The 24,200-nt window shown below is 40.0% G+C and overlaps 1 protein-coding gene across 1 annotated transcript; it reads right to left on the minus strand.

Moving 5' to 3' along the window:
- Positions 1 to 662: 662 nt before the first annotated feature.
- LOC134178570 (G patch domain-containing protein 1-like) lies at positions 663 to 24,050 on the minus strand. The gene is made up of 15 exons (XM_062645441.1): positions 23,855 to 24,050; positions 19,825 to 19,910; positions 19,588 to 19,736; positions 19,434 to 19,519; positions 19,327 to 19,370; positions 14,503 to 14,661; positions 14,302 to 14,443; positions 8,888 to 8,949; positions 8,750 to 8,831; positions 8,622 to 8,687; positions 7,950 to 8,376; positions 6,093 to 6,456; positions 1,032 to 1,086; positions 878 to 966; positions 663 to 803 (listed from the first exon to the last, which is right to left on the minus strand). Exons 1-15 carry the CDS (start codon positions 24,048 to 24,050, stop codon positions 762 to 764), a joined length of 2,049 nt encoding a protein of 682 aa, XP_062501425.1. The 3' UTR covers positions 663 to 761.
- Between the last annotated feature and the right edge of the window lie 150 nt (positions 24,051 to 24,200).

Raw genomic sequence — 24,200 nt, forward strand, 5'->3', positions numbered from 1 at the left:
CTCTCTGGCACACCCATTCAATAGCGACACAGTGGTAAGAGCATCGAGAGAGGATAGATTTGCAGCTGCAAAAAGAGAGGAGAAAAACTAAATAAATATTCAAATCAAGCATCCAGGGTCATGCAAAGGTACTTTCATTCCTTTGATTTTTGAACATTGGTTGTTGGGGAGAAAAGGCAGACTCTTATTTGAACCAGCTGGTCAAGAGATTGAGATATGTAGAAAGTGGATCAAGTGAAGCATAGTTTAGAGGACAATGGAGAGAGAGACTATTAATATGCCTTCAGAAGTCCAATTCCAATGTAATAATGAAAAAGCTTAGAAGAATTGCAGAGGGAAATGAAGAATTGGACGACAATGAAAGAGACATTCAGAACATCATTCATTAGAGTTTTAGTATAATTCGATCTGTATGTCTCAGTAGATGGACATTTAGCTTGGCAGTTTTTACCTATAGTGTTCTTGTAAAATTTGCTTTTTGTGTTCAATAGTGAAATAAGACAGACAGAGAGACAGACAGGCAGCAGAGCAGATAGCTAGATAGCCAGACAGCAAAGCTAACTACAAGCCATTGGGATGATCTCACACGAGACAAGTACAATCTTTGCCATCTTCTCAAGTATATAAGCTCCTGGTGGACGACATGTTTCAGCAACATAGCGTTTGCATTTGTAGTTTTCCTTTCTTTTACACTTCTAACTCAGTACACGAGATGTAGAAGTAGATTATATACCACACCCTTAGCATATACAATAGCATAATCATTCTCTTCGTTTCCGTTTCTTATTCTTTTTGTGTTTCTTCTAGAAAAAAGCATGTAATCAATAGCACACTTGAATCACCAGTGCTCTTCACTAGATACATTGATTGTGCTGACCTTCTTGGTGAACTTCGATGACTTACTGGAAGGTTTATAGGATGACTTATAATCGTCTGTATCTGGCTCACCGCCACCATCTCTGTCAACTACAGCCAGAATACACAGTTAATGTAAAAATGAACCTACTTGTCCATACCAGTATGTAACTCACATTTTGCAACAACTTCTAAAACTGGCGGTGGTAAGCACGGGCCATACATAGTGTCCTATACAGATACTAATTACAATGTCGAAAAACATTTAAGATATAATAGTAACTAAAGACTTGTAACTTGACTAAGATTAAGTCTCCTCTACAAAAACAGTGAGAATCTTCCTGAAACTAACCTCTGAGAAACCCAATACAAACATATGTAACAAAATCTAAGATTATCATCATGTCTGCAAAGAAACATCCCCAATACACGCATTCACAGTTTTAAGCCATACGCTGAACGTTTGTTTGATAGCCAGCCCAAAAGAACACTCTCTGAAATTCTATCATCTGTCATTCTCAGGTCTCGGACATTCCAAATGTTGACTTTACTTGAGCATTAGTAGTGTAGCTGAATCATGGAATTTTATTAAACACATCAAGGCTCCTCCTCAGGCATCGATCATCAAACGTCTCTTAGCGTCTTGTTGTGTCCTGTTTGGTGCAATGCTGAGGCACAGAGACTGTTCAGAGAAGTACAGCTTTGTCTCTTTGTCTCAATGGACAAGTTTCTGTCCTTAATGGTAGGAGATCTCAACATTCCAAGGCACTGGAAGCTTTTCCAATCGTTTCTTCTATGTCTTTGTTAACTTCTCCTTGCCATTCAATTAGCGAACCCAAGTATTTAAAATCGATGACAACTTCTATGGTTTAACCTTTAATGACAATAGGCATAGTCTCACTCATTCTTCCTATGATTGCGCTCCAGCCACTAGTAACTTGGTTTCCTTGATGCTCCTTTTCAGTCTGCATGCTTCTGGTACCTTATCACCTCTTCGATTTCCGCTATTGTTGTACTTACTGCAGCAACGTCATATGCAAACAAGAGCTCAGTCACAAACGTCCGAGATGACAATCTTGTTCTCTCTTCCATCAACTTACCATTACATTGCTACAGTACTTCAAGACCTAGATTTTGACAATGTAGTCTCCATTCCAGAATGACTGAATTGTAGCACAGGCTGTACACTAATTTTTACTGTAGATCCACTACTTATACTATCTCTTCTGCCTCTATGCCATTACGCGATAACTTCATGCTCTTTGGCTGGTTTACACAAGTATGGCATTTCACGTGTTCTTGAATCTGGTGAAGTCATTCCATGATAGCATAGCGGCAGAAGAAGTAGTAAGTGATGGATCTACAGAGAAAATTAGTGTCCAAAAAGGTCTGAGACAAGGATGCACACTAGCCCCAACACTAGTGAATGCCATATAGTACTTTTGCTAACCAGCCAAAAAGAATCCCTGGGAATTGAATGATGTGACTCTTCCAGACCAACAGACGCACTGGGAGTCTAAGAGAATGTCCTTCAAAAAGCATTTTGTAGTCGTCTTTGAATGACTTTAGCAAACAGTTTACCATTTCTGGCACGATTCTGTTTTGTCATTAGTTTTGTTGCCACTTAAGTTAGCAGCATCATTAAAAAGTTCATCTCCTGAAGGTGGTCTTTCTATAGCTACCACGGATCCGATATTGCTCTGCTGATTGAATGACAGACATAATGTGTCTGCTTTGCAAATTGAGCACAGTATGAAAATGATTATTCATCTCTACAGTGTCTCTTTCTTACCTGAGTAAGACTGGCCACTTTCCTTTCTGATCATGTTGGAAAGTGTTGGTTGTAGTACCAGGGCCGTAGGACTTTTTACTAAGGTGAACTTTTACCAGAGGCCTAATTCAGAGCCGCAGGAACCACATATGCATGCAGTCTGGTCAGTCCAGTTTGCCAGGGTACTTTTAACATACAGAAACTGGACTTTGGACAGTCGACATTGCCTGAAACTTCTGATTGAAAATACAGGTGATTAAATATATAATATATTCATAGTTGAAACGAAAGTAAATTCTAGCATCTTGAATTGCTATTTATGCTGCCCAGGAGACTGAGGTCATTGCGTAGGCTGTATACTACAGTAATTGTTGGCAAATGAGAGTAATTATTCAACAATCCGTTGTACAATAGATTATGTACCTATAGTAGGCTGGAAGACTGTTCTCTTGCACTAATGGACCACACCCTCTTAGCGAGTTAGGCTGGACCACTTTTCAAATGTTTCCTACAGGCCTGTGTAACAGTAGGATCTCTCTGATTGCCCTCCAAGGGCAGTTCTCCTGCCAGTCCTCTATCAAGTTTTGCTCAATCTGCCGTGCCTTCTGCTGAATCCAGGAATTCTTAGCTTGTCTAAATTGCAGCAACCATGGCTTTTCTCTTGACTACATACCACTAGCAACCACTGTGATGGTTGTACCAAGTCATCTTGCAAACAGATGATTGCATGCGCTTTGTGATCAAGAATTGTAGCGCCGTGTAATTTACTGCAAAGCAATCAGGCTGTATGTGAGTCACAGCCAAGACTTCTTGCAGCCTGGTAGAAACTACTCTTAATCACATCCCACTTCTCATTTCCCATCATCTCATACCATTGCTTGACAATGAGCAAGAGTGTTGTAGTCATTTTGCACAGTTAGGTATTGTAAAGCATTAACATTTAATGTCTCTTTACCTCAATCTTTTATTTCTTGTCTGAGATTGATTGTTAAGTTGAGCTCAAAGCAATTTGTGGTCCGTCGAGCAATCTGCTGAGTGCGAAACTGAAACATCACAACAGAGACTTTGTTGGTTCTGTCTCAAAACGATATCGTCAATACAACGCACCTATCAAACTTCAATCTACAAGAAATAATTCTTGAAAAAACTGCTTTCCAAAATTCCCCAGATTTCTTTCAAGCAATGATAATACTACAATCCAACACAATCCAACACCTTCATTACACTTAACAGGTTGACCTACTCAAGGTACTGGTCTCCCAGGGTGCAGGATCCTACATTCATCAACATCATGAACAGTCCTTCTGAACCATTTGTCTCACTTAGACCAACACAATTCTCAGTTTGAACCTTTTTAGTTCTTAGAACCTAAGGGTTTTTCCGGTTCACTGCAACACCTCTTCTGTCGTTGCTAACAATGATAGTCACAATGCTCCCACTTTCTTTACCCACTGTTCTTTCGCACTAGCTGATACACACCGAGGGCATGCAAGACCGCTGCAGTGGAAACGGTATAATGTACACACAGCAACTGACATCAAGGTCAGAACATATACTACACGACCAAATGCCTTTTTAGTCAAGTTTGCCGGCGTTAATAACAACTGTTACCACAAGGCACTACATAAAGGTGTGACTGGATTCTGCCCCACACACACCTGAACCTGGAAGTCAGCCATCATGATGATACCTGTCGTCTTGTAACCTACAGCTGCAAAAACAATCTGAACAAATGAGTCATTTCCCTGTTACGGCAAATCGTGCGTGTGCCACACACACACACACACACACACACACACACACACACACACACACACACACACACACACACACACACACACACACACACACACACACACACTAGCTGTGTCCATCAATCCAAGACATCATTGACCACAGTAACACCATAATTTAAACTACATTGGTGGATTTTTTGCATATCCACCTGTTCAACATCTCAATGATGTTCAGTATGGCTGTTAGCCGGGACAACACGTCTAGTTTGCTAACCAGACCTATGAGACTTTCTTGTGTATTGGTTCATGATGCTGTAGAAATATTCAGTTCCAGCAAAGCTGAAAGTCCTTTACTGATCTAATTGACTATTAGTTGCTACTCCCTTTAGTCCCTTGATGCAACATATCTAACAATTACTGTCAGGAGACTTGCCAGAATTGCCATGCCTGACGGTCCTTTGTTCCTGCTAAACATAACATATAATTGTATACACTGAATTCATATATATATATATATATATATATATATATATATATATATATATATATATATATATATATGTATATACAAATAACTCATTTGACAGAAAATGTCACTATCACATATAAAATTATGTAGATGCTGCCTGCTTCTTAGAATAACCTTCAAAAGTAATTTGGTAATAGTGACCAAGCCTATGTTTCAAATAATGTTAATAGCCTAGTACATTATACCACCTCCATTCCAAAAAGATGAAGATCAATGAGAAATAATATATTACACTGTTCCCAACACTTTGAAAATTAATTAATAATGATGTAGAAGACTAAAGCTAATACCAAATCTGGTTCTCTTAAATGAGTATGTATAGCAAAACAACTAAATCCAAATAAAACAGATTTCAAGCATAAACAAGCAATATCTAATGACTAAATTATTTCATGCCCAAACAAAATTGCCCCATATAGTTTCAACAGTTTAGTCAGCTAACATAGACAAATTGGAATTAAAATACCCTAACATACGTTTAAACATTTAGATAAACTGAGAAAATATATCTGGGATGTAAAAAACAACATAAGAATAAAGCTAATTGCACTATACTGTACACATTTGCTACAAATACTATAAACACAGAATATATTAAAATTACAGTACAACCTCGATTATCCAGACTTCTCCAGAGACAGGTTAGAAGACTGGATAATCAAGTGTCCACATAATCAGAAGTTGATAAATATCAACAAATTTTCCTCCACTGTGAGACCACACTCTCACATTCTGTTCCACGCTTACTCTACATTCATGTCACTAGGAGAGTCATCAACAGCTATCTATTTATTAGATTATTACATTCTCTGTTATGTATTTGCTCATTTGTGAGACACTGTACATACAATGTATTAGTACAAAGTGAAAATATATTATAGTAGTTTCTTTATCCGGGAACACAAAAAGTCAGGGACACAGAATTTGTCCGGATAATCGAGGTCCGGATAATCAAGGTCGTTCTGTCATATACACTTGCTCCTCTTGCTAGTCAACACAGCAGTCCAAACATCCCTGGATCTGCAATCTGGCTGAATGCTGATAAATTAGAGCTGCAAAGCTAGATGTTGACATGAGAAACTGTGTGAAACCCTGACTTTTTGTGTCATACTTATAATTGGCCATGATGCAATTATTGTTGCATCCTGTGACTGCTCAACAGATCATTTTCTCTACCTGACTTTGCTCATGAAGCACTTACTTCAGCAGTGTCTTCATCCTCATTTTCAGAACTTTCTGATTCTTCCGACTCAGCAAATATTGCTTTAAAGATATCAAGTGAAGGTCTTTCTTCTTCTTGCTCAGGAATCTCATCAACAAACTGATCCTTGTTGTTAGCAATATCAACACCACTTGATGGAAGTTTTTGTCTTTCTCTCTCCGTGTAGAGAGAGTGACTCTCTATTACTCTCTGAAATTCAAGTTTAGGAGCATCACCTGACTGTACCCCATCGCGACTTCTAGTTTGAGGCACCCCTGTTCCTAAGGCATTTAGATGACCTGTAGACATCAAATGGTCCAGTGAAGAAGACTTCTTCTGTTTTGGAATGCCAACAATACTTGATCTAAATCATAAGACAATTTTGGACAATCTATCCATTACAGAATCAGACACACATCCCATGGCACATTCTATAAAATCAAATGCTACATGCAAGAACATGACAGTTTCTAAAAATTACACACTTCCACAACAATTACTATGCCAAACAGTACCACACCACAGCACTTGTTGTTTCAGTTTCAGCCATGCAACTTAGACCAAAATAAACTTCAGGGCAAAATTACTGTGTGGCATGGTGTCCTTTTAGTAAAATATCTACAAAGCCATTTGCAGAACTAGCTGAATAAGAGCTACTGCCAAAAGTTGCTCAGTAGTCAAAGCTAAAATTACTGTCCATAACAACAGTTTGATTGTACGTTGCAATGTAATAAGCAAAGAGCTAGCAGAGCCAAATTCATGGCATTTTAAAATGCTTCTACACTTTATTAGCCAGCACATTTACCTACAGCCTACAAAGTAGAGTCCATAACAAGCCTACCAACCATCTGTGCCACTGAGATGACTCAAGACAATAGCTGCACAGATGTTCTATGCTTGACACCCCACGTGGTGAGGAACCAAAAGAAGCTAACTAGTAATTGAAGCTGTGTTTATAGACCATTGCTTCCACAGCTATAAGCCTTCTGAAAACCACGATAGGACTGTCGCAAAGAATTACAAATTTAGATGCTAGTTTTCTTTGAATCTTGCTCGCTACTTGTAAAATCTATCTAAAATTATACAAAGTGACTGTAGTTTCCACATGACTGCAAAGTCTGTACATGGTCTGTACTCGTCAAAGTACAGTAACAGTTATCACATATGAGACTTAACTATCACTCATGATTATGCAACATTAGGTTCCCATAAGAAAGTTGTAAGGCACAAAAGCGATCGATTTCGCGTTAGCAGTTGCAGACAAGTAAGTTCTGCTGTTTTTTCTGACAAGACCTGGCAATCACAAACAGGAATGACACTGTTCTGCTAAAAAACTCTTTCATGAACATTTCACATATCTGGTTGGTGGTTTGTCCATTGTCAAAAGTTGCCATGTACAACAAATTGCAACTACTGCTCGTTGATTGGATCGCATTGAGGGCAAACACATTCCTGAGCGTGAAAGACATAGTCACACATCCATCTACACACACAGCCTGCAGACTGGAAATCAGTTAACCCCTATACGTTTTGAGTACCGCTACTCGCACAGTTTCATGACTTTACAATGTCCTGTTTCTCATGACTCACAGCTGAAACAATTCATATAACTCTATGCAATTGTGCATACTCGTATCTCTATATCCATCTCATCAATTTCAGGAGACATTGTTCAATGAACAAGTAATCAATAATCAAACAACAGTTTCTTTAGTTGTCTGACTCTGTTTTTCAGTAAAAATTCAAGTCAAAAGATTATGGCACATCAGACGTGACACCTGTTTGTTTGCTGCACTAGTTATGAGTCTAGAGATAGGGTATGCACTCATGCTAAAATGAAAAGATAAGAGTACTTACTTTGGGTAAGGATCCGGAACATTAAATCTTTTGCACACTAGCCTATCTGGGTGCCAGTCAATGATCTGTCTTGTCATCAGTCCAAATATTTTCATTTTTGCAACTGAAACAGCTTCGTCTAATCTGACATCTGTCTCATCAACTTTCTGTTCCACTGTCTGATCAGTTTGCTTCTCTACATAAGAAGAAGTAAAGCGAGATGCCATGGCACCAGCCAACTTCTCAAACTGTTTTGCTGTTTTCCTATAATGTTCTGTTTCAGGTTGGCAGTTATTGCTCTGCATCGGGTAGCCATCTGGTTGTTCCTGTGTTTTGTGTTCTCTGAGAAATGGTTGCATTTGTTTTCCATGTTCTCCTGTTAATTCTCGAGCTGCTAAAAGTCTCATCCTGTCTTCTCCTGACACCAAGCCATAAACTGACGATAAACCTAACAAAACCATTACAATGCCCTTTTAGAGACAGATTTAATCAAAATGACTCATGTAACAAATCAACAAAACTTAAAGTAACACAATTAATAGAAATTAAAGCAGTCATACAAGAGAAGAGGTGCTTTAAATCAAAACAGGCTGTACATTAAAACACAATTATCAACTGACACCATTGCAGTGCTCAAAATAATTGTTAGATAATAAAACAAGTACTTTACCTACACTATTGACTAAATCTCACCACCAATAGTAGACTCTCCAAGGATGTAACCACGTTCTTGTGCAGTCAGTTTCTTGCCTAGATCAGCTAAATGCAATACAACAGTCAAATGTGATTTTCAATTTATGAAGAAATTTCCACAGTTCAACCTGGTGTTGAGACATGCATCTGTGAAAGATGTTGTTGATGATATGGTTTGAAGTCTTTTGGTAACAATGGAGGAGGAAATCTCTAAACCACAAACACTTAATTCTACTGCCAAGAAGCAGTTAAGTGCATTGCTCTACCTTCTGCGAAGCCAATGTCTCATCTGCCTTTCGAAACAAATTATTGACAGTTTCAGTGCCATCTAACGTAGCAAACAATTGTATACATAAATCAGTGTATCCTCTCTACATGTAACTGCATGCAACACAACGTTGCATGTCTATATCACTCATCTCTGTCTAAATGTAACAATGCTAGCTCACAATGCTATTGAAATACATTGTACACTTCTAGAATACTTTGGGAAGTTTGTAGATCTACATATTTCAATAACAAATGTTATCTCTATCAATTAAATATAGCATAATTAATCTGTTAATGTCTAAATGTAACAATGCTAGCTCACAATGCTATTGAAATACATTGTACACTTCTAGAATACTTTGGGAAGTTTGTAGATCTACATATTTCAATAACAAATGTTATCTCTATCAATTAAATATAGCATCATTAATCTGTTAATGTAAACAACATGTAAATATGAATGCAGACATTTACACATAGACCTCTTTGTACATGCACACACGCATACACACACACACACACACACACACACACACACACACACACACACACACACACACACACACACACACACACATCTCCTCCTCCTGTATCGCTTCCATCTAAACAAACACGCTACACCCCTTCAGTGAGGACAAAGACAAAGTCACAAAAAATCTTCCCATGTATATCGATGCATTTATGTACTGAATAGCCTCAGCATCATTTGCTTCAAAAATATCTCTTACAGGTCTGGCATTCGATGGCTCCACTTTGCTGATGTACAAGTTTTTCTCTTTAGCAATGCATTTGTGTCTCTTTAAATCACTAATGTGTCTGAAACATCTGAGGCAGTCATGGCAGACAACAATTTGTAAATCAACATTGCCAGATGGTAATTGACACACACACACACACACACACACACACACACACACACACACACACACACACACAAACACACACACACACACACACACACACACACACACACACACACACAAACACACACACACACACACACACACACACACACACACACACACACACACACACACACACACACTTCACTTTCGCTGCGTTCATTTAAATGAGAAACAATGCAAGACAAGGTCACCACAAACTGTGCTGGAGAGGTGGCGATTCTCTGACAACAGAAATGCTCGTGGCTGTGAAGGCCTTGTTGGTAGAATGTTTGGTGGTAGTAGTAACATTGGCTAGTCAGGGACTGACATGCTTATGCCTCTGGTGGTTTACAAGGCCGGCATGGTTTACAGCAGTGCAACCACAACTATCAAAGCTGCAGCATAGAACAACTCTGATGCCGTTTGCCTTCCTTCGTGGCGACATTTGCTCGTCTTTGCCATCTTTCTCTTGTTCTTCCTTCTTGAAATTTACTTCCTGTGTGGCAGTCCAGATCTTATTCCTCCACTAATTCCTATCTTGTGCTAGTATCCTTCAAACCTTCTCAAGTTTGTACCGTATTACCTCGCATAGAACAGCATGCTGTTATGGAACGAATTTTACCAGGGTGCCGTTATACCTCAAGGTACAACGCCATGCCGTTGTAAATGAGGGAATTTTACCAGCGCCTCAAGTTGCACATCCAACAAAATCTAATATCTTCCTTAAGCGGTACTACTAACCACTACTAAGTCTTCAAAAACATGCCATGCATAGAGATTACCGGTAAGCACTAATCAGTTTCTACTTCTTCGTGTTCCTCATCATCATCAATGTCTTGATGTGTCAAACCTGATGGTTCGTCATCTACTAATGGTTCTTCGCAAGTAGCTGCTTCATCTGTCATCAATGCGTTAGTTTAACACGTGTCTCCTCCATTACCGCAATATTAATATCAAAAGATAGGCCTCGTATTACTGTGACCAGCGTACCTCACTCTATAACGGCACCTCACCCTATAACGGCATGCCGTTATAGGTACCAGCTGGAGTTATAGCGGATTCTGGTAAAATTAGCTTATAATGGCATGCCGTTCTATGCAAGATAATACGGTGTGTAATTCCTCAAATCCCTCACATGCACGCGAGTGCACACACACACACACACACACACACACACACACAGACACATTTCCTTCCTTCCTTCCTTTCGCTGCGTTCATTCCAATGAGAAACAATGCAGGCCAAGGTCACTATAGGCTATATCAGACGAGTGGATGTACTTTGACGGCAGAAACTCTCATGGTTGTGGAGACCTTGTTGGCAGAATGTCTGGTGACATTGACTGGTCAGGGACTGTCCATGCTTCTGTCTCTGGTGGGTTACAAGGCCGGCATGGTTTACAGCAAACTTTGATGCCGTTTGCCTTGCTTCGCTGTGACGTTTCTACTCATCCTTGCGGTATTTTTCTTGTTATTCCTTCTTGAAATTTACTTCCTGTGTGGCAGCCCAGATCTTATTCCTCCACTCATTCCTATCGTGTGCTACTATTCTCAAAACTCCATCAAGATTGTAATTCCTCAAATCCCTCAGTACTAAATTGTTCCATCTCATTCTCTGGCCTCTGACTGAACACCTTGAAGAGATGCACACACAAAAAGCTTCCTTGGTAGACGACACTCATGCATGTGCAAAATGTGACCCAATGACCGAAGACGTCTCTGCGTCAGCATAGTAGAGATTCTTTGTAGGTGGGCTATCTTTCTGATAGAGGTGGGCTATCTTTCTGATGGAGGTGTCTCTCTTCCCGTCCCATAGGGACACTCCAAGGATGGAGCAGAACTCTATAAACAGTGTATCCGTGGCTCCAGAAGTACTGCTGTTTCCAGACCATATCAGAGGGTGGAAAGAACAGAGACCAAGATGCACAGCTTGGTGGTAGACTTGATCTTCCTCTAGTGACACACATACACACACACACACACACACACACACACACACACACACACACACACACACACACACACACACACACACACACACACGGACACCTTAGAAACACACAGAGTTTGCCAAACATCAGTGATAGCCAGACCCTTGGTGAAACCTTGGCTTTGGCAACATCTAACTCTTACAGAAATGTTTGTGTCTGGTATGGTCTCCTGTTTATGGAATGTCATTACACACTCACACCCAAAGTTTTCCCGTGAGTTTAACTGATAGCAGCATACACATTCTTTCTTCAACAAGTCACAACTTCATTTACCCTTTTGCCAAAACTATTTGTCTCTTCTCCTCATGTCCCTAGACACTTGACAATCTCTGGTGCTAAACAAGATGAAAGTTCTCTTGGGTTGCAAGCTCCAAGACAAGTCTTCTGCTATTAGTATCTGGAGTACATCACATGATAACAAATAGTAGCTACTGAGTAGTTTTCACCATCCAGTGCTAGGCGATGACTAAACTAACCCACGCAAAGGTACTACTCAACTGATGTACATGAGTCTGACACTGCGCCTTTGATTAACGTGGATACTCCTATCCACAAATTCGCTTTTTCTGTAATACCTGAGGTGGAAGTTACAAACTGTCTGAAGTCACTAGATACTGCTAAAGCCTCTAGTCCTGGTGGACCTGAGGCAAATTTCCTGAAATTGGCTGCAGACATCATTTTTCCATCTTTGACTAAGATTCTAAATGCATCGTTACATCAAGGTCATTTCCAAAAAGCTTGGAAAGAAGCTCTGATCGTACCTGTTTATAAAGGAGGATCAAGAGATGATCCAAGTTGTTACCAACCTACATCTTTACTTCCTATCATGTCCAAGATATTGGAGTCTCTTGTCCTTGATCAATTAAAACATTACCTTGAATCTAATCAATTATTAACCGAAGCTCAGTTTGGTTTTAGATCTGGTTGCTCTACAAAAGAAGCTATCACCCTTTTAGCTACCGACCTTTGAGAGCCAAGGATAAAGGCTTATTTTTTCTGGTACTGTTTTTCTTGATCTCAAAAAGGCCTTTGACACAGTTCATCATGGTCGTTTATTCGCAAAATAAAGCAAATTGCAATTTCAGGAAACAGTTATAGTGGTTTGAAGATTATCTGTATGATCGTACACAGTCGGTCAGAGTTGGTACCGAAGTATCACCACCTTCTTCATGTAAAAGAGGAGTCCCTCAAGGATCCAAATTGGGTCCTTTGTTGTTCATTCTATATACAAGAGATCTGCCCGATGTTGTCACAAATTGTAAGGTATTGATGTACACTGATGATACTTGTATATATGTTTCAGGCCCTACACCTGCAAACGTGTGCAAGATCTTAAATGCAGCTATTGAAAAAATGAGTAAATGGCTTCAAGATAACTAGTTTTGAATGCAAAGAAGTCCAAGTTCTAGTGCTTCAAAAAATTATGTATAGTCATCCTTCTGAACAACCTCATATCTGCATTAGTTCGGACATCGTTTCTGCAACAACTACAGCTAAGTATCTTGGTGTCAATTTGATTGTATCTTTCTTGGACACATCCTGTTTCAGCTATTATTGATCAAAGCTCTAGAAAGATTGGAGTTCTTTGGTGATATAGAAACAATATGACCGAAAACAAAAGATTCTTATTCCATAAAGCTGTAATGCAGCCTAACATTGACTATGCTGCTGTTGCCTGGTCGTCGTTGAGTAAAACACAGAATCAACGACTTCATCGGTTGGAGAAGAAAGCTGTACGTGTTATAACAATATACTACTACTACTACTGCTACTACTACTACTACTACTACTACCACACACACACACACACACACACACACACACACACACACACACACACACACACACACACACACACACACACACACACGAACATTCGATGTCGACTGAAAATCAGCTTTGGAGATAGCTCAGCTCCCCTTGCCTCTAGAGACAAGGCCTCCATGCACTACGTAAAGGCTTAGGGCTAGCGCTACAATCCATCTGGAGCTTGACCAGGGGCACTGACTACGGTGCAGCTCTGGGACTGGACATCAAGGCCCACACGTACTTGTCTGCTGGAGAATGTTACAGCCAAGACAACGGTCCTGTCCACCCCAGTCAATGACCAAGTACATATTTACACTCCTGAGTCGCGAGTTCCTTGCCTAAGGGAATTATGCCTGTGCCCATCCTGTACTTGAAGCTATGACCTAGATGTTTCCATTCTCCAAATGCCATTGCCTAACCAATTAAACTACAGATGCCACCACGCACGCATGCATGCACGCACACACACACACACACACACACACACACACACACACACACACACACACACACACACACACACACACACGCACACTACTGACACACAAAGAAACAGATGTCTTACCTATAAGTCATACAAGACACATGTACATGCATATACACAGAATATGCAAATTTAGTCAAACACTCAAACTTTTCTGTAAAGCTTAAACAAAGAGAACATCTTGACGCTCTTACATGCTACACAAAATGTTAATAAAATTTACAGCAAGTTATCTGCAAAGACCTGAGGCTCTTGCATTACATCCAGTCCACCCAAACTGATTGTCAGATGACATGCCAGAATCAAGAATGCGATTGTAATTAGAAAGATGATCAATGTCATATATGTCGTCATCATGATCTTCTAATGCACCAATTCCAAATGCCTACCATCAAAATACATAATTTATTGTACTTCAACTATTATTAGGATATTCTATATTACCTGGCCTGATATTCCCATTAGCTTTTTGTTTTCTTTCTCTTTCAGTCGATGAAGAGCTGCTGTAGGATCCAGACCGCTATACCCTATGCCTTTTACATCATCTTTTGGAGTAATTTGAAATACTTCCACATCACGTGGAGCATATGTCACACCATCATCCTAACAGTAAATCTGCTTAGCATCATAGTATCATATACATGTAGACTGCACCATTTCATAAACAAGCACACAGTATGTGCTAAAATATCTATCCAGCTAGCTAGCCAGCCTAATAACAACACAGGGCAACAAAAACCACTCAAATATGACCACACAGAAAATGACATAGAAAAACTTGCTACAATCTCTAGTCTCTACTTTAGTCTTGTCAATACTCTATAGCTACAGTAGTCAAAAATAATGATTCTGTCAGTTATACTGCACTGTTTACACCATCTCAAACATCTAATCATAACCTATTGGGCACTGTAAACCAAATGTCAGATGAGGAAACCTTCTGACTGGACGTGTAGTAATATGACTGCACATGCTGCTGCATGTTGGTAATGCGAGGACTTACCAAAAATGGCTTGACTGAGTCTGGCAGCTATACTGGCATGCTGGTAGAGGGTTAGGAGTGCCGGTATAAGTGAGGGTGAGCTGAGTTATGTGCATGCTTCAAAATGGATGCACAAACAATCGACGGGTAAGAAAATGTGAGGACATGGTGGATCAAGTAATGGGACTAACAAATACTGAAGAAACAAAAGAAGATAAAGAGAAGGCAAAGAAGGAAACTGGTTTATAAGTATTGGAGAACAACATGCTTGCTACTTTACAAGGTCACATTACATTTTTCTATGTAATTAATGGTTGTGCCTTGAATTGTTAAAGTTTTGTTGCATATTTATGACACTGCTTCATGACTTTTCTGCAGAACATTCGCATAGACCAATGCTTTCAATATCTTGCTCAAAAGAAGCCGAGATTTGTAATTTTTGCAACGTATTTTACGGTAGCTATACAGGTACACCCTGGTAAACTCTGCCCTATACCAGCTTTCAGCAAAGAGTAGGTGATACAGTAAATGAATGTGAATATTATTTATTAAATAAAATAAGCAATGTAGTTAGCAAGACACATGATAAATGAGCCCACTTAAAGCAGGGCATACCATAGGATGGGCTAAAAGAGCTGCAACCCCAAATTTTGTGGGTGTTTCACAATAAACTGGTTTGTGACAAGAAATGTAGAGAAAGAGTCACGAATTAATGAATGACAAATGTAATAAGATTTTGCATTCGCAGTGCCTTCCAATTACAATTGCACATATGCCACAAGTGACTAAAGGAACATTTAGAAAGTACAAGTAACTACCAAACATCATGGTAATTCTATTCTATAGTTTAATCAATCTGAACTCCATCTCTTGATCTGCAATTTTCTAGTCACCAAAATTATCAAATAGTGTAGATTCACCTTTGTTACATGCTGACAAGCTTAGGATGTCCACCCTCTCCAATTTATAGTTCTTGAACAAACTTCCGTTGGTACATTCACGCTCAGACACTACTGTTTCCAGTTGAACAAATGTCCAATATACAACAGCTATGTTCTACTCTGGGTTAGAACTGTATGGCATAATGGCCATTACTTATTAAGTTGTCTATGCCCCTCTCCTTACAGACACAATGAAAATGCCATAAACACGTAATATGCAAAAATGAATGAAGTGATAGATATATTCAATTCATTTGTTACTAAATTGCCTTTAATTAGTAAAAACACATGACATGACTACCGCCTCGTTGCTCATTTCTGGGGTTTTCTATAGAAAAGAGACAGTATATAGTTAAATCTTTCAAGATTTGTCAAGATTTGCCATTTGTCTAGACATAAAGACATTCTAAGACAAAGTTGTTGGTATGCCAAACATTGTTCAATGCCTAACCACTGGAAGTTCTCCTGTATTGCAAAAAATTTCCTATAGTAATTGATTTGATGTGGAAAATAAACAAACAAAACATTAGACTCATTGCTATATTTGCAAACTTGACATTCTGCTTAAAATTGTCAGGTTACTTAGAAAAACTCAAGATCACACACAAACACACACACACACACACACACACACACACACACACACACACACACACACACACACACAAGCAGCTAAACAAGCACGAACAGATAAATAGACAAATAAATGCGGACAAAGAGCAGACCACAAAACACAAAGACTGTACTATTTGCAACAGCTGGTACCCTGCAACCTTGCAATACTATACTGTTAATCCTCAACAGATTCCTGTATATGCACTAGAATAAACGTCTCGTCTCAATGACGTGTACACAGTACCAAGCCCACTGCCAAAAGCTGAACAACTGAAAACAACTTTTAAAATTAAAGATTCTATACAAAAACTTCATTTTTCGCTACAGTTAATGCTTAAATAAAAGTGGAGTGCATAGTTTACGTTTCTTGTTTCAGTCTCCTGTGAAAAAACAACTAGACTACCTGCCATCTCTACAGTAGCTAAATAAGATTAAATTTTTCTATTACATCAACTTTTAAAGTACTGTATGTTTTAGAACAATGCCAGTATTTGCTTTAAACAAAACACACCCCTATTGGTAAATGATTTCTCAGTAATACTAATGCATGTACGTCTATGTGTAAAAGACAAACCTGTTGCATAAATAAACAAACAATGAAAATCTCACAAAAAAGACATACAAGTAAGTTGCCAAGAAAGTTGATGAACTAACAGAAACAGATAAACACAGAGAACAACAGAAACAGAGCAACAAACCAACAAACAGAAAGGAAAGCAAACAGATGACAAATCAACAACAGCCACCAAAATGGAATACACAAAATGATACAAAATCACTTCAACGACCAATGAGATCACTAGCTATATATTTGCCCTCGAGTACTATAGAAGCTCTAAAGACGCATTCGATTTGCAGTTCTAGAACTGCCAGAACTGCTAGAACTCGTGCTTGATTTAGTTCTGAAACTGTTCGAACTGGTTCTGACAGTTCTGCCCAAGGAGCTATAACTGTTAGAACTGACGGAACTGACACGCCTCTTTTCTGCAAAAAAGTTCCAGAAGTGTGATGGCGCAGTATTTTGCTGACAGCACTACTGATAGTTTCATTTGAGAAAGATTGGCATCCAGCACAAGATCAACTAAGTGTTGTTAGCTGAAGTTGCTCTGGTAGTTGATAGATTAGTAGCTGATGAAGCCGTAGTAGGCGTTAACATTGCTTCGGTTAGCAGTCCTGTTCACAAAGCAGATTTTTCGTTGATTTAGTTCTGGTTCTGTCAGTTCTAACAGTTGCTTTTAAAGACACTAAAATAACTTACCCTAAAAGCTCTCAGTTAGGCGCCATTCTAAAAGGTAGGCACCCTTAGAGGCTATAGAATTATTTTGTGGGATCTGAAAGAAGAGCCTTTCAGGTACCTAAATTTTTAGGGCGTCTAGTAAAATTACTTAATGGAACCTGTTGGTGTACAATGTCAGCTAAAATAAAATGTGGTCTGGAAGATGAACAGTTATAACCAAGTGCTTGCTGATAACTCTGGCAGTCTGACAACTGTACTGTCCTCAGCTTAATCTCATATTGTAAAGTCCTCTCATCATTTTTCTATCAAATTTGTTCCAACAGACACTTTGCTAAGACTGGAGTTAGTAAAGGTGATGACAGTGGTAGTGGTAGCTGTGTAAAAGTGTAGTACTGTATGACATCAGCTATGTGATACTGTGTGCATGTGCAGTGCCGTTCTTCAATACCATTATTGATTGATGAACTGCACTGATATACAGCAAAGGACTCATGTGTTACTTGATACCAAAATTAGTTCTATCTATATAGCCACCATCCTAACTGAATCGCCTTCTGAAAGCAAAAATATTTTAGCAGTCTCCTAATGACCAAGCACCTTTTCATCACTCAATTACAGTATTTTATGAAACACCTCAATTAGAGCTTTTACAGGAGCCCTAAAAAAAATTCAGTTAGAACAGTGCTTAGTAAAAAATACTTTGCCATCAAGTAACACATCAGACCTGGTAGGTATACTTGGTGATACCATTGCAGTTCATCAATCAATAACTAATGGTATTTAGTTTATTACTCACATGTTTGTATCTAGACATTCTCAAAGCCAGCCACCACTACAGCAACCATCACTTTCACTGTCATCACTATTTACTGTCACTGTGGAGTTGTCAAAAGCATTTTGAGCATATTGAATTATGCAATGCATCTCTTCAAAAGACCATCATATGTTATAGTTAAACTAGAGCTCTCATAAAAAAACAATGTTCTAATCATTTCAGGAACTCTCTTCAATTTTGACCAAGCTTGCTCCATCCAGTTGTGACCTGGCAAACACTGGAAACCAACTAGCTTCAATTTACTAGGGGCCTTCAAAAAATAACGACACATCTAAATGCCTTCCTTAGAACATACAAAAAGTGCTTACCTTAAAGTGCTTACCCTAGAAGGATCCTGAATTAGAGCCTCTTAGGTATGTGCCATAAAAAAGCAAACCCAATAATATCAAAGCCATTGAAAGTACATGCTTACATGTACAGAAGTTCTAAACATTTCTTTGTCTTACATACATAGAACACTGTAGTTAATCTAGATACTACATGTCTGATAGAAACACTTGTCTTGACATCTGAAAAGCCTTGTTCACATGCAGTCATCTGCTGACTGTTTCATAGACAAGTAAGTTCAACAAGAAATTACGTAGTCAATTGCATGTATTAATTAATCAGCAAATGTGCAGCATAAACTCTTTCACAAGCATTGTGTCTATTGGTTTACTTGCAATTCCTGTTCTGGTCTTTGTACACAGCCATACTGTTTCACTATTTCCAGCATGACATCATTATGATCACAGTTATCATAGCAACTGCAACAAAGCTCTTAACCTCCTATGTTTCTTGCAACTCTTGGTCCAATGCCTTGTCCTTCCTTCCAACCCATCTTGTTCAACAAGCGCATGCCAATAGTCATCCTGACCACAAAGCATTGACAGCATGCAAGCATAGAATGTCATGCATTTGCTCACTCCAAATACAGTACCTTGTAGGTCGTATGACATCTTCCAAAGGTGCCAGCAATGTGTGCTGTCTCACTCGCTTCCTTAACTTCTCCAAATCATCCTCTCTTTCTCCAGCAAATGGTTCAGTTGTTACTACTTGTCGTGGAGCAATACCAAATACCTCTAGATCCTATAAATCAAAGCTTGAAGTCACACACGTGTGATGCTTACTGTAACATCAAGCAAGACAAGAAAATTTTTCTTTATTTATTCCAAACCTCTTCATCCATAAAATCCTCAGGACGCTGTTCTGTCTTGTTTTTCATTCTTGATCGAGATGACACAAACTCAGATGGAGCCCATCCTACAACCACAAGTCTAGCATTAGAATGTCAGACATAGCAGCAAGTACATGCATTCCGTGCTACTGCTACATCAATCATAAAATGCAATAAATAATAGGGTGTTATCATACTGTCCAGCCTCCTAAAGTAGAGAAATTGCTTTTTTTAAATTACACCATTTGTGGCATTAGCTTCAAATCTACGAAAAAGTATAATATGCTTCCTCCAATGTGTCTTCTAAAATTACTGAAAAGACAGGCTAAACAACAGACTAACTGAGATGAACAGAAAAACTGTATTGATGCTTAACATCGTTCCTTTGTAAGATGGGGCGTATCCGTCATCCAGCATGTCCTCACTGTCACTGCTAGACAGTGTACTTGGTTCCTTGGTGGATTGTAGAGCGTGTATCGGCAGCCAAGCCAGCCTTTTGCTGCATACAGTATGCCAGTGGCATTTTTTGTCACAAAACATGCGTTGTGAACTTATAGCGGGCATTTACCATTTAGTTCTGGCATGGGTCGCCTCCTTTCCACAGCGGCTGCACGTGTGTTTTTGTTGCTTGGGTCTCCTCTTTTCTTAGACATATCTGTGGTGCTGGTGTTCTTGAAAGCTTTGATCTTGCTGGTGTCACCTTTGGGCAGTGATGCTGCAATGCCTATCACGTGCATTCTAGTGTCCTCGCCTCTCATCTCACTCATATTTTGTTCAGACAGTTCGTACTGGCGTGCAATGTGGATAAGATAGCTTTGTCTAGTGTGAGACCCTCTCCTTCATTCAGGAGGTACTCTTGTACCTTTCTTGTGGAAAACCCCACGATGATCCAGTCTATGAGGACGTCATCATTGTCCGTGAAAACGCAGTCCATTGCAAGTAAGCACAATTCTTTCAAGAATGTATGAAAGCTCTCATCTTTCTGATTCCGTTGGTGAAATCGGAAACACACGCATACGTTTATTTTTTCACAGGCTAACATAGGCTTCCAATTTGTCGATTGCCTTGGTGGGGTGTTCTTTTTCGCCGTCCTCTCAGAAAGTCTTGTATACCTCATGGCCCTCATGCCTGATCCACATGTCAAGCCAGCTTGCTTTCTCTTTTTTTCTGCCTTGTTGAGTGGACCATTGACGACGAAATTAACATGTTCCGAGTTGTCTGAACTCTTCATAGGGTCTGATGCACCCCAGTTCATGGCAGAAAGACCAAATGTGTACTTTGCCGCCATCTCGGTCTGTTTCCGTGAATGAGTCAGTGATGTGGTAATTTGTTACTCCTGACACCACGTGATGTATGGCACATTAATGAGTTACAGCATCTCCGTGAAGTAGCTCTATTACTAGTTACGTACAAGTTACAAAGAACAGCGTGTATTTAGGTCACGTGACAGGCACCTGCTATTGGCCACGTGACAACTACTTACAACTACACACAGTACTTACTAATACCCAGTTTACAAGAGCACGCAAAGCGATCCGAGCCAGCCCAGTATCCCAGCCCGCGTTTACACGACACACTCTGTAGAAGCCAGCCAATGTGTGTCATTAACGTGCGTTAGTTACTTGAGATTGACATAGCTTGTGTTAGCTCACGTTTCCAATGGACAGAAGCCAACCTGCTTGCATTTTTTCTCTATGGCTTTACAACAGTCACATCGAGAAATGTGCAGGACATATACGAGATGTCGTACTATTTAGATAAGACGTAGGTCTATTGCCAAGCGACTGTTGTAGGAATGAAGTTCAAAAGCTAAATTTCTTGCTCATCTTGGTCGCCCCACAATTGGATAAGACACAGAGTCTCCTTCTCTCTCCACGCCATTTTTAAAATGAGCATGCGTGGCTCGTTTGCCAGCACGCTATGCATTTACATGCTGTACTTGACCCGAGCCAGCCCATGCTGGTCTGGCTAGCTCAGGCCACGTTTACACGGACCGCAGAAACCAAGCCAGCACGGGCTGGCCCGCTTACAAGTGCTTGTGTAAACAGGTATAAGCCAGTCTGTTACAGCAACCATGCAATGATAAGTCACACTCAGGAAGAGGTAGCGTCTTACAGGGTCTGGTAAATGATTGAGAACATGTAGTACCATATTGCAATAGAGGAAACGGTAACAACACCTCTAGAGGTAAAGTCAGACGTGTTCTTGCCTTTGCAATACAATAGTATTGTTGCCGAGCGTAGCGAGGATTCTAATCCGAGTCGCACAATAGAAATGGGCATGGTCCTATATGGGTCTCCATCGAGCTTTTGGTGTGTGTGTGTGTGTGTGTGTGTGTGTGTGTGTGTGTGTGTGTGTGTGTGTGTGTGTGTGTGTATGTGTGTGTGTGTGTGTGTGTGTACACACAAATCTCAAATTTCTCCTCCCCACGACCACGTTTCATGATAGGACCTACCTTAAAAAATCATTTCTGTGTCCGACTACAGATGAGTCTAAGACGATTCCTGCAAGTGACCAAACTGCGAAGAAAATGCTTCATGAACTTTCATCGCCCCATCCTTTTGTATTATAGCTAGGGACTGTGTGTACGTGACAACCAAGAAACACCTTCAGGACTTGAATGCCACCTACAGTCAACTATTCACACGTCCCCTACAATCAATCCTTTACTACACTGTGCTGCATCTGTTGATAGTCAATGTTTGCTGATATCAATTTCTATGTCAGTCAATACCATACCACTGTTGCTACAACGGAACCGAGTCCATACCTAGACTGTACATTTCAATTGTCTTGATCAGGATCGCAAAACGACGACTACCTATACCAGGCCTATGTACGTAATCTAAACTACTAGGAAGTTTGCATGTTTACTTCCATGACAGCTAGGGTTTCAACAAATACGTATTGTCTAGCTAGGACTCGACGTTTCAGTAGACGATCTGAAAACTCAGTTGGACGTGTTACTCACGAATGCGAGGCGCCTAAGGATACCGATACCGTACAACTAGTACAAAGTAATAGAGATAGTGCGTTTGACGTCACAATCACATGATATCCCAGAAGTTGCCATCTTAGGGGGCAAGCGTATTAGCATAGATTATACTTGCTGCGTTTGCGGCTGCCACAATCGTAGAAGTCAGGGCAGCAACTTACGTTTTTATTCTATACGGCTATACTAACCAGTCAGGGACCTGAAACGCATCATCTGAGCAACAGACGACGGGCAGCGTGGATCTCCAGCCTAAACAGAAAGGACTGGAAGCCGTCGCAGCATTCGCGTGTTTGCTCTGAGCACTTTCTGTCTGGTAGAGCTGTCATTTCTAGTATGTTCTATAATAAAAGAGTAATCTATGCTACTCTGAACGATTCTAGGAAAGCCATCCTTTGTGTATGACTCAACTAACCCTGACTGGGTACCATCTGCAAGGATGAGTTATGTTGCTACAAGCACTTCCAGTAGAGAGAGATTGGTTCGTCTCAAGAGAAGGTCTAGTACACCTAACAGCATACAATCCTAAACAACATCATGTCACTCCAATTCACGTCGGGAATGACTTCTGGCTCCTCCGTCCACAGTTGAGCCCCCGTTGCATCTGTTTTAGGCTCGCAGTTACAACTTTCTCCTCGTATCGCTTTTGCGATTCGACGGAGAGGCTTTTAGACTTCTGTTCCATAATCTCTATTCTAAGAATTAGCTTTATCGCACTCAACCATCAGACTAAGAAATCACGTCAAACTCGCAAATTCACCGATAAAATTTGCTTTAAATCTTTTGGAATTAGTATACTATCGCTGTACTATCTAACACACAGTCGAACGTCCTTGAAATGTTGTACAAGCCGCCGTCGCAAAGAGAGATACCTGCCGAAGACGGAAGCTTGCCCCCTAAAATGGTGGCAAATACGGGTACTATAGGGAACGCCTACTTCCCGCCCCGCACGCACTATCTCTATTGACTAGACGTATTCAGTTTTATTGCCAAAGACAAACAGACAAATAAACATTCAAAACCGTCATTCCATTTCACCTTCTTTAGTTCCCACAGTATTGAAAAATCCTGCTGAAAATCCTCCAGTAAAAGCGCCATGAAATCGTCTTCGACCCTGTTTGTCCTTAACCACCTGGTTTGCATACTCATTCTTTTTCCGTCTTGCTATCTCCTCCTCTACCGTTTCAGGTACTTCCTTTGCAGTACCAATCACGACAAAACTGCCGTCACTCATGATTAGCGTGCGTTATTAGCTTGCGCGCGTTAGCCTTGTGACACTGATACGGACCAAATGCGAATCTAGACTGTTTGCGAATGGGCTAGACTGTTTGCGAATGGGCTAGACCATTTGCGAATTCGCATACGTATACCGGCAAGACAATTC

The sequence above is a fragment of the Corticium candelabrum genome, chromosome 4 (genome assembly GCF_963422355.1).
Source record: "Corticium candelabrum chromosome 4, ooCorCand1.1, whole genome shotgun sequence".
Lineage (NCBI taxonomy): Eukaryota > Metazoa > Porifera > Homoscleromorpha > Homosclerophorida > Plakinidae > Corticium > Corticium candelabrum.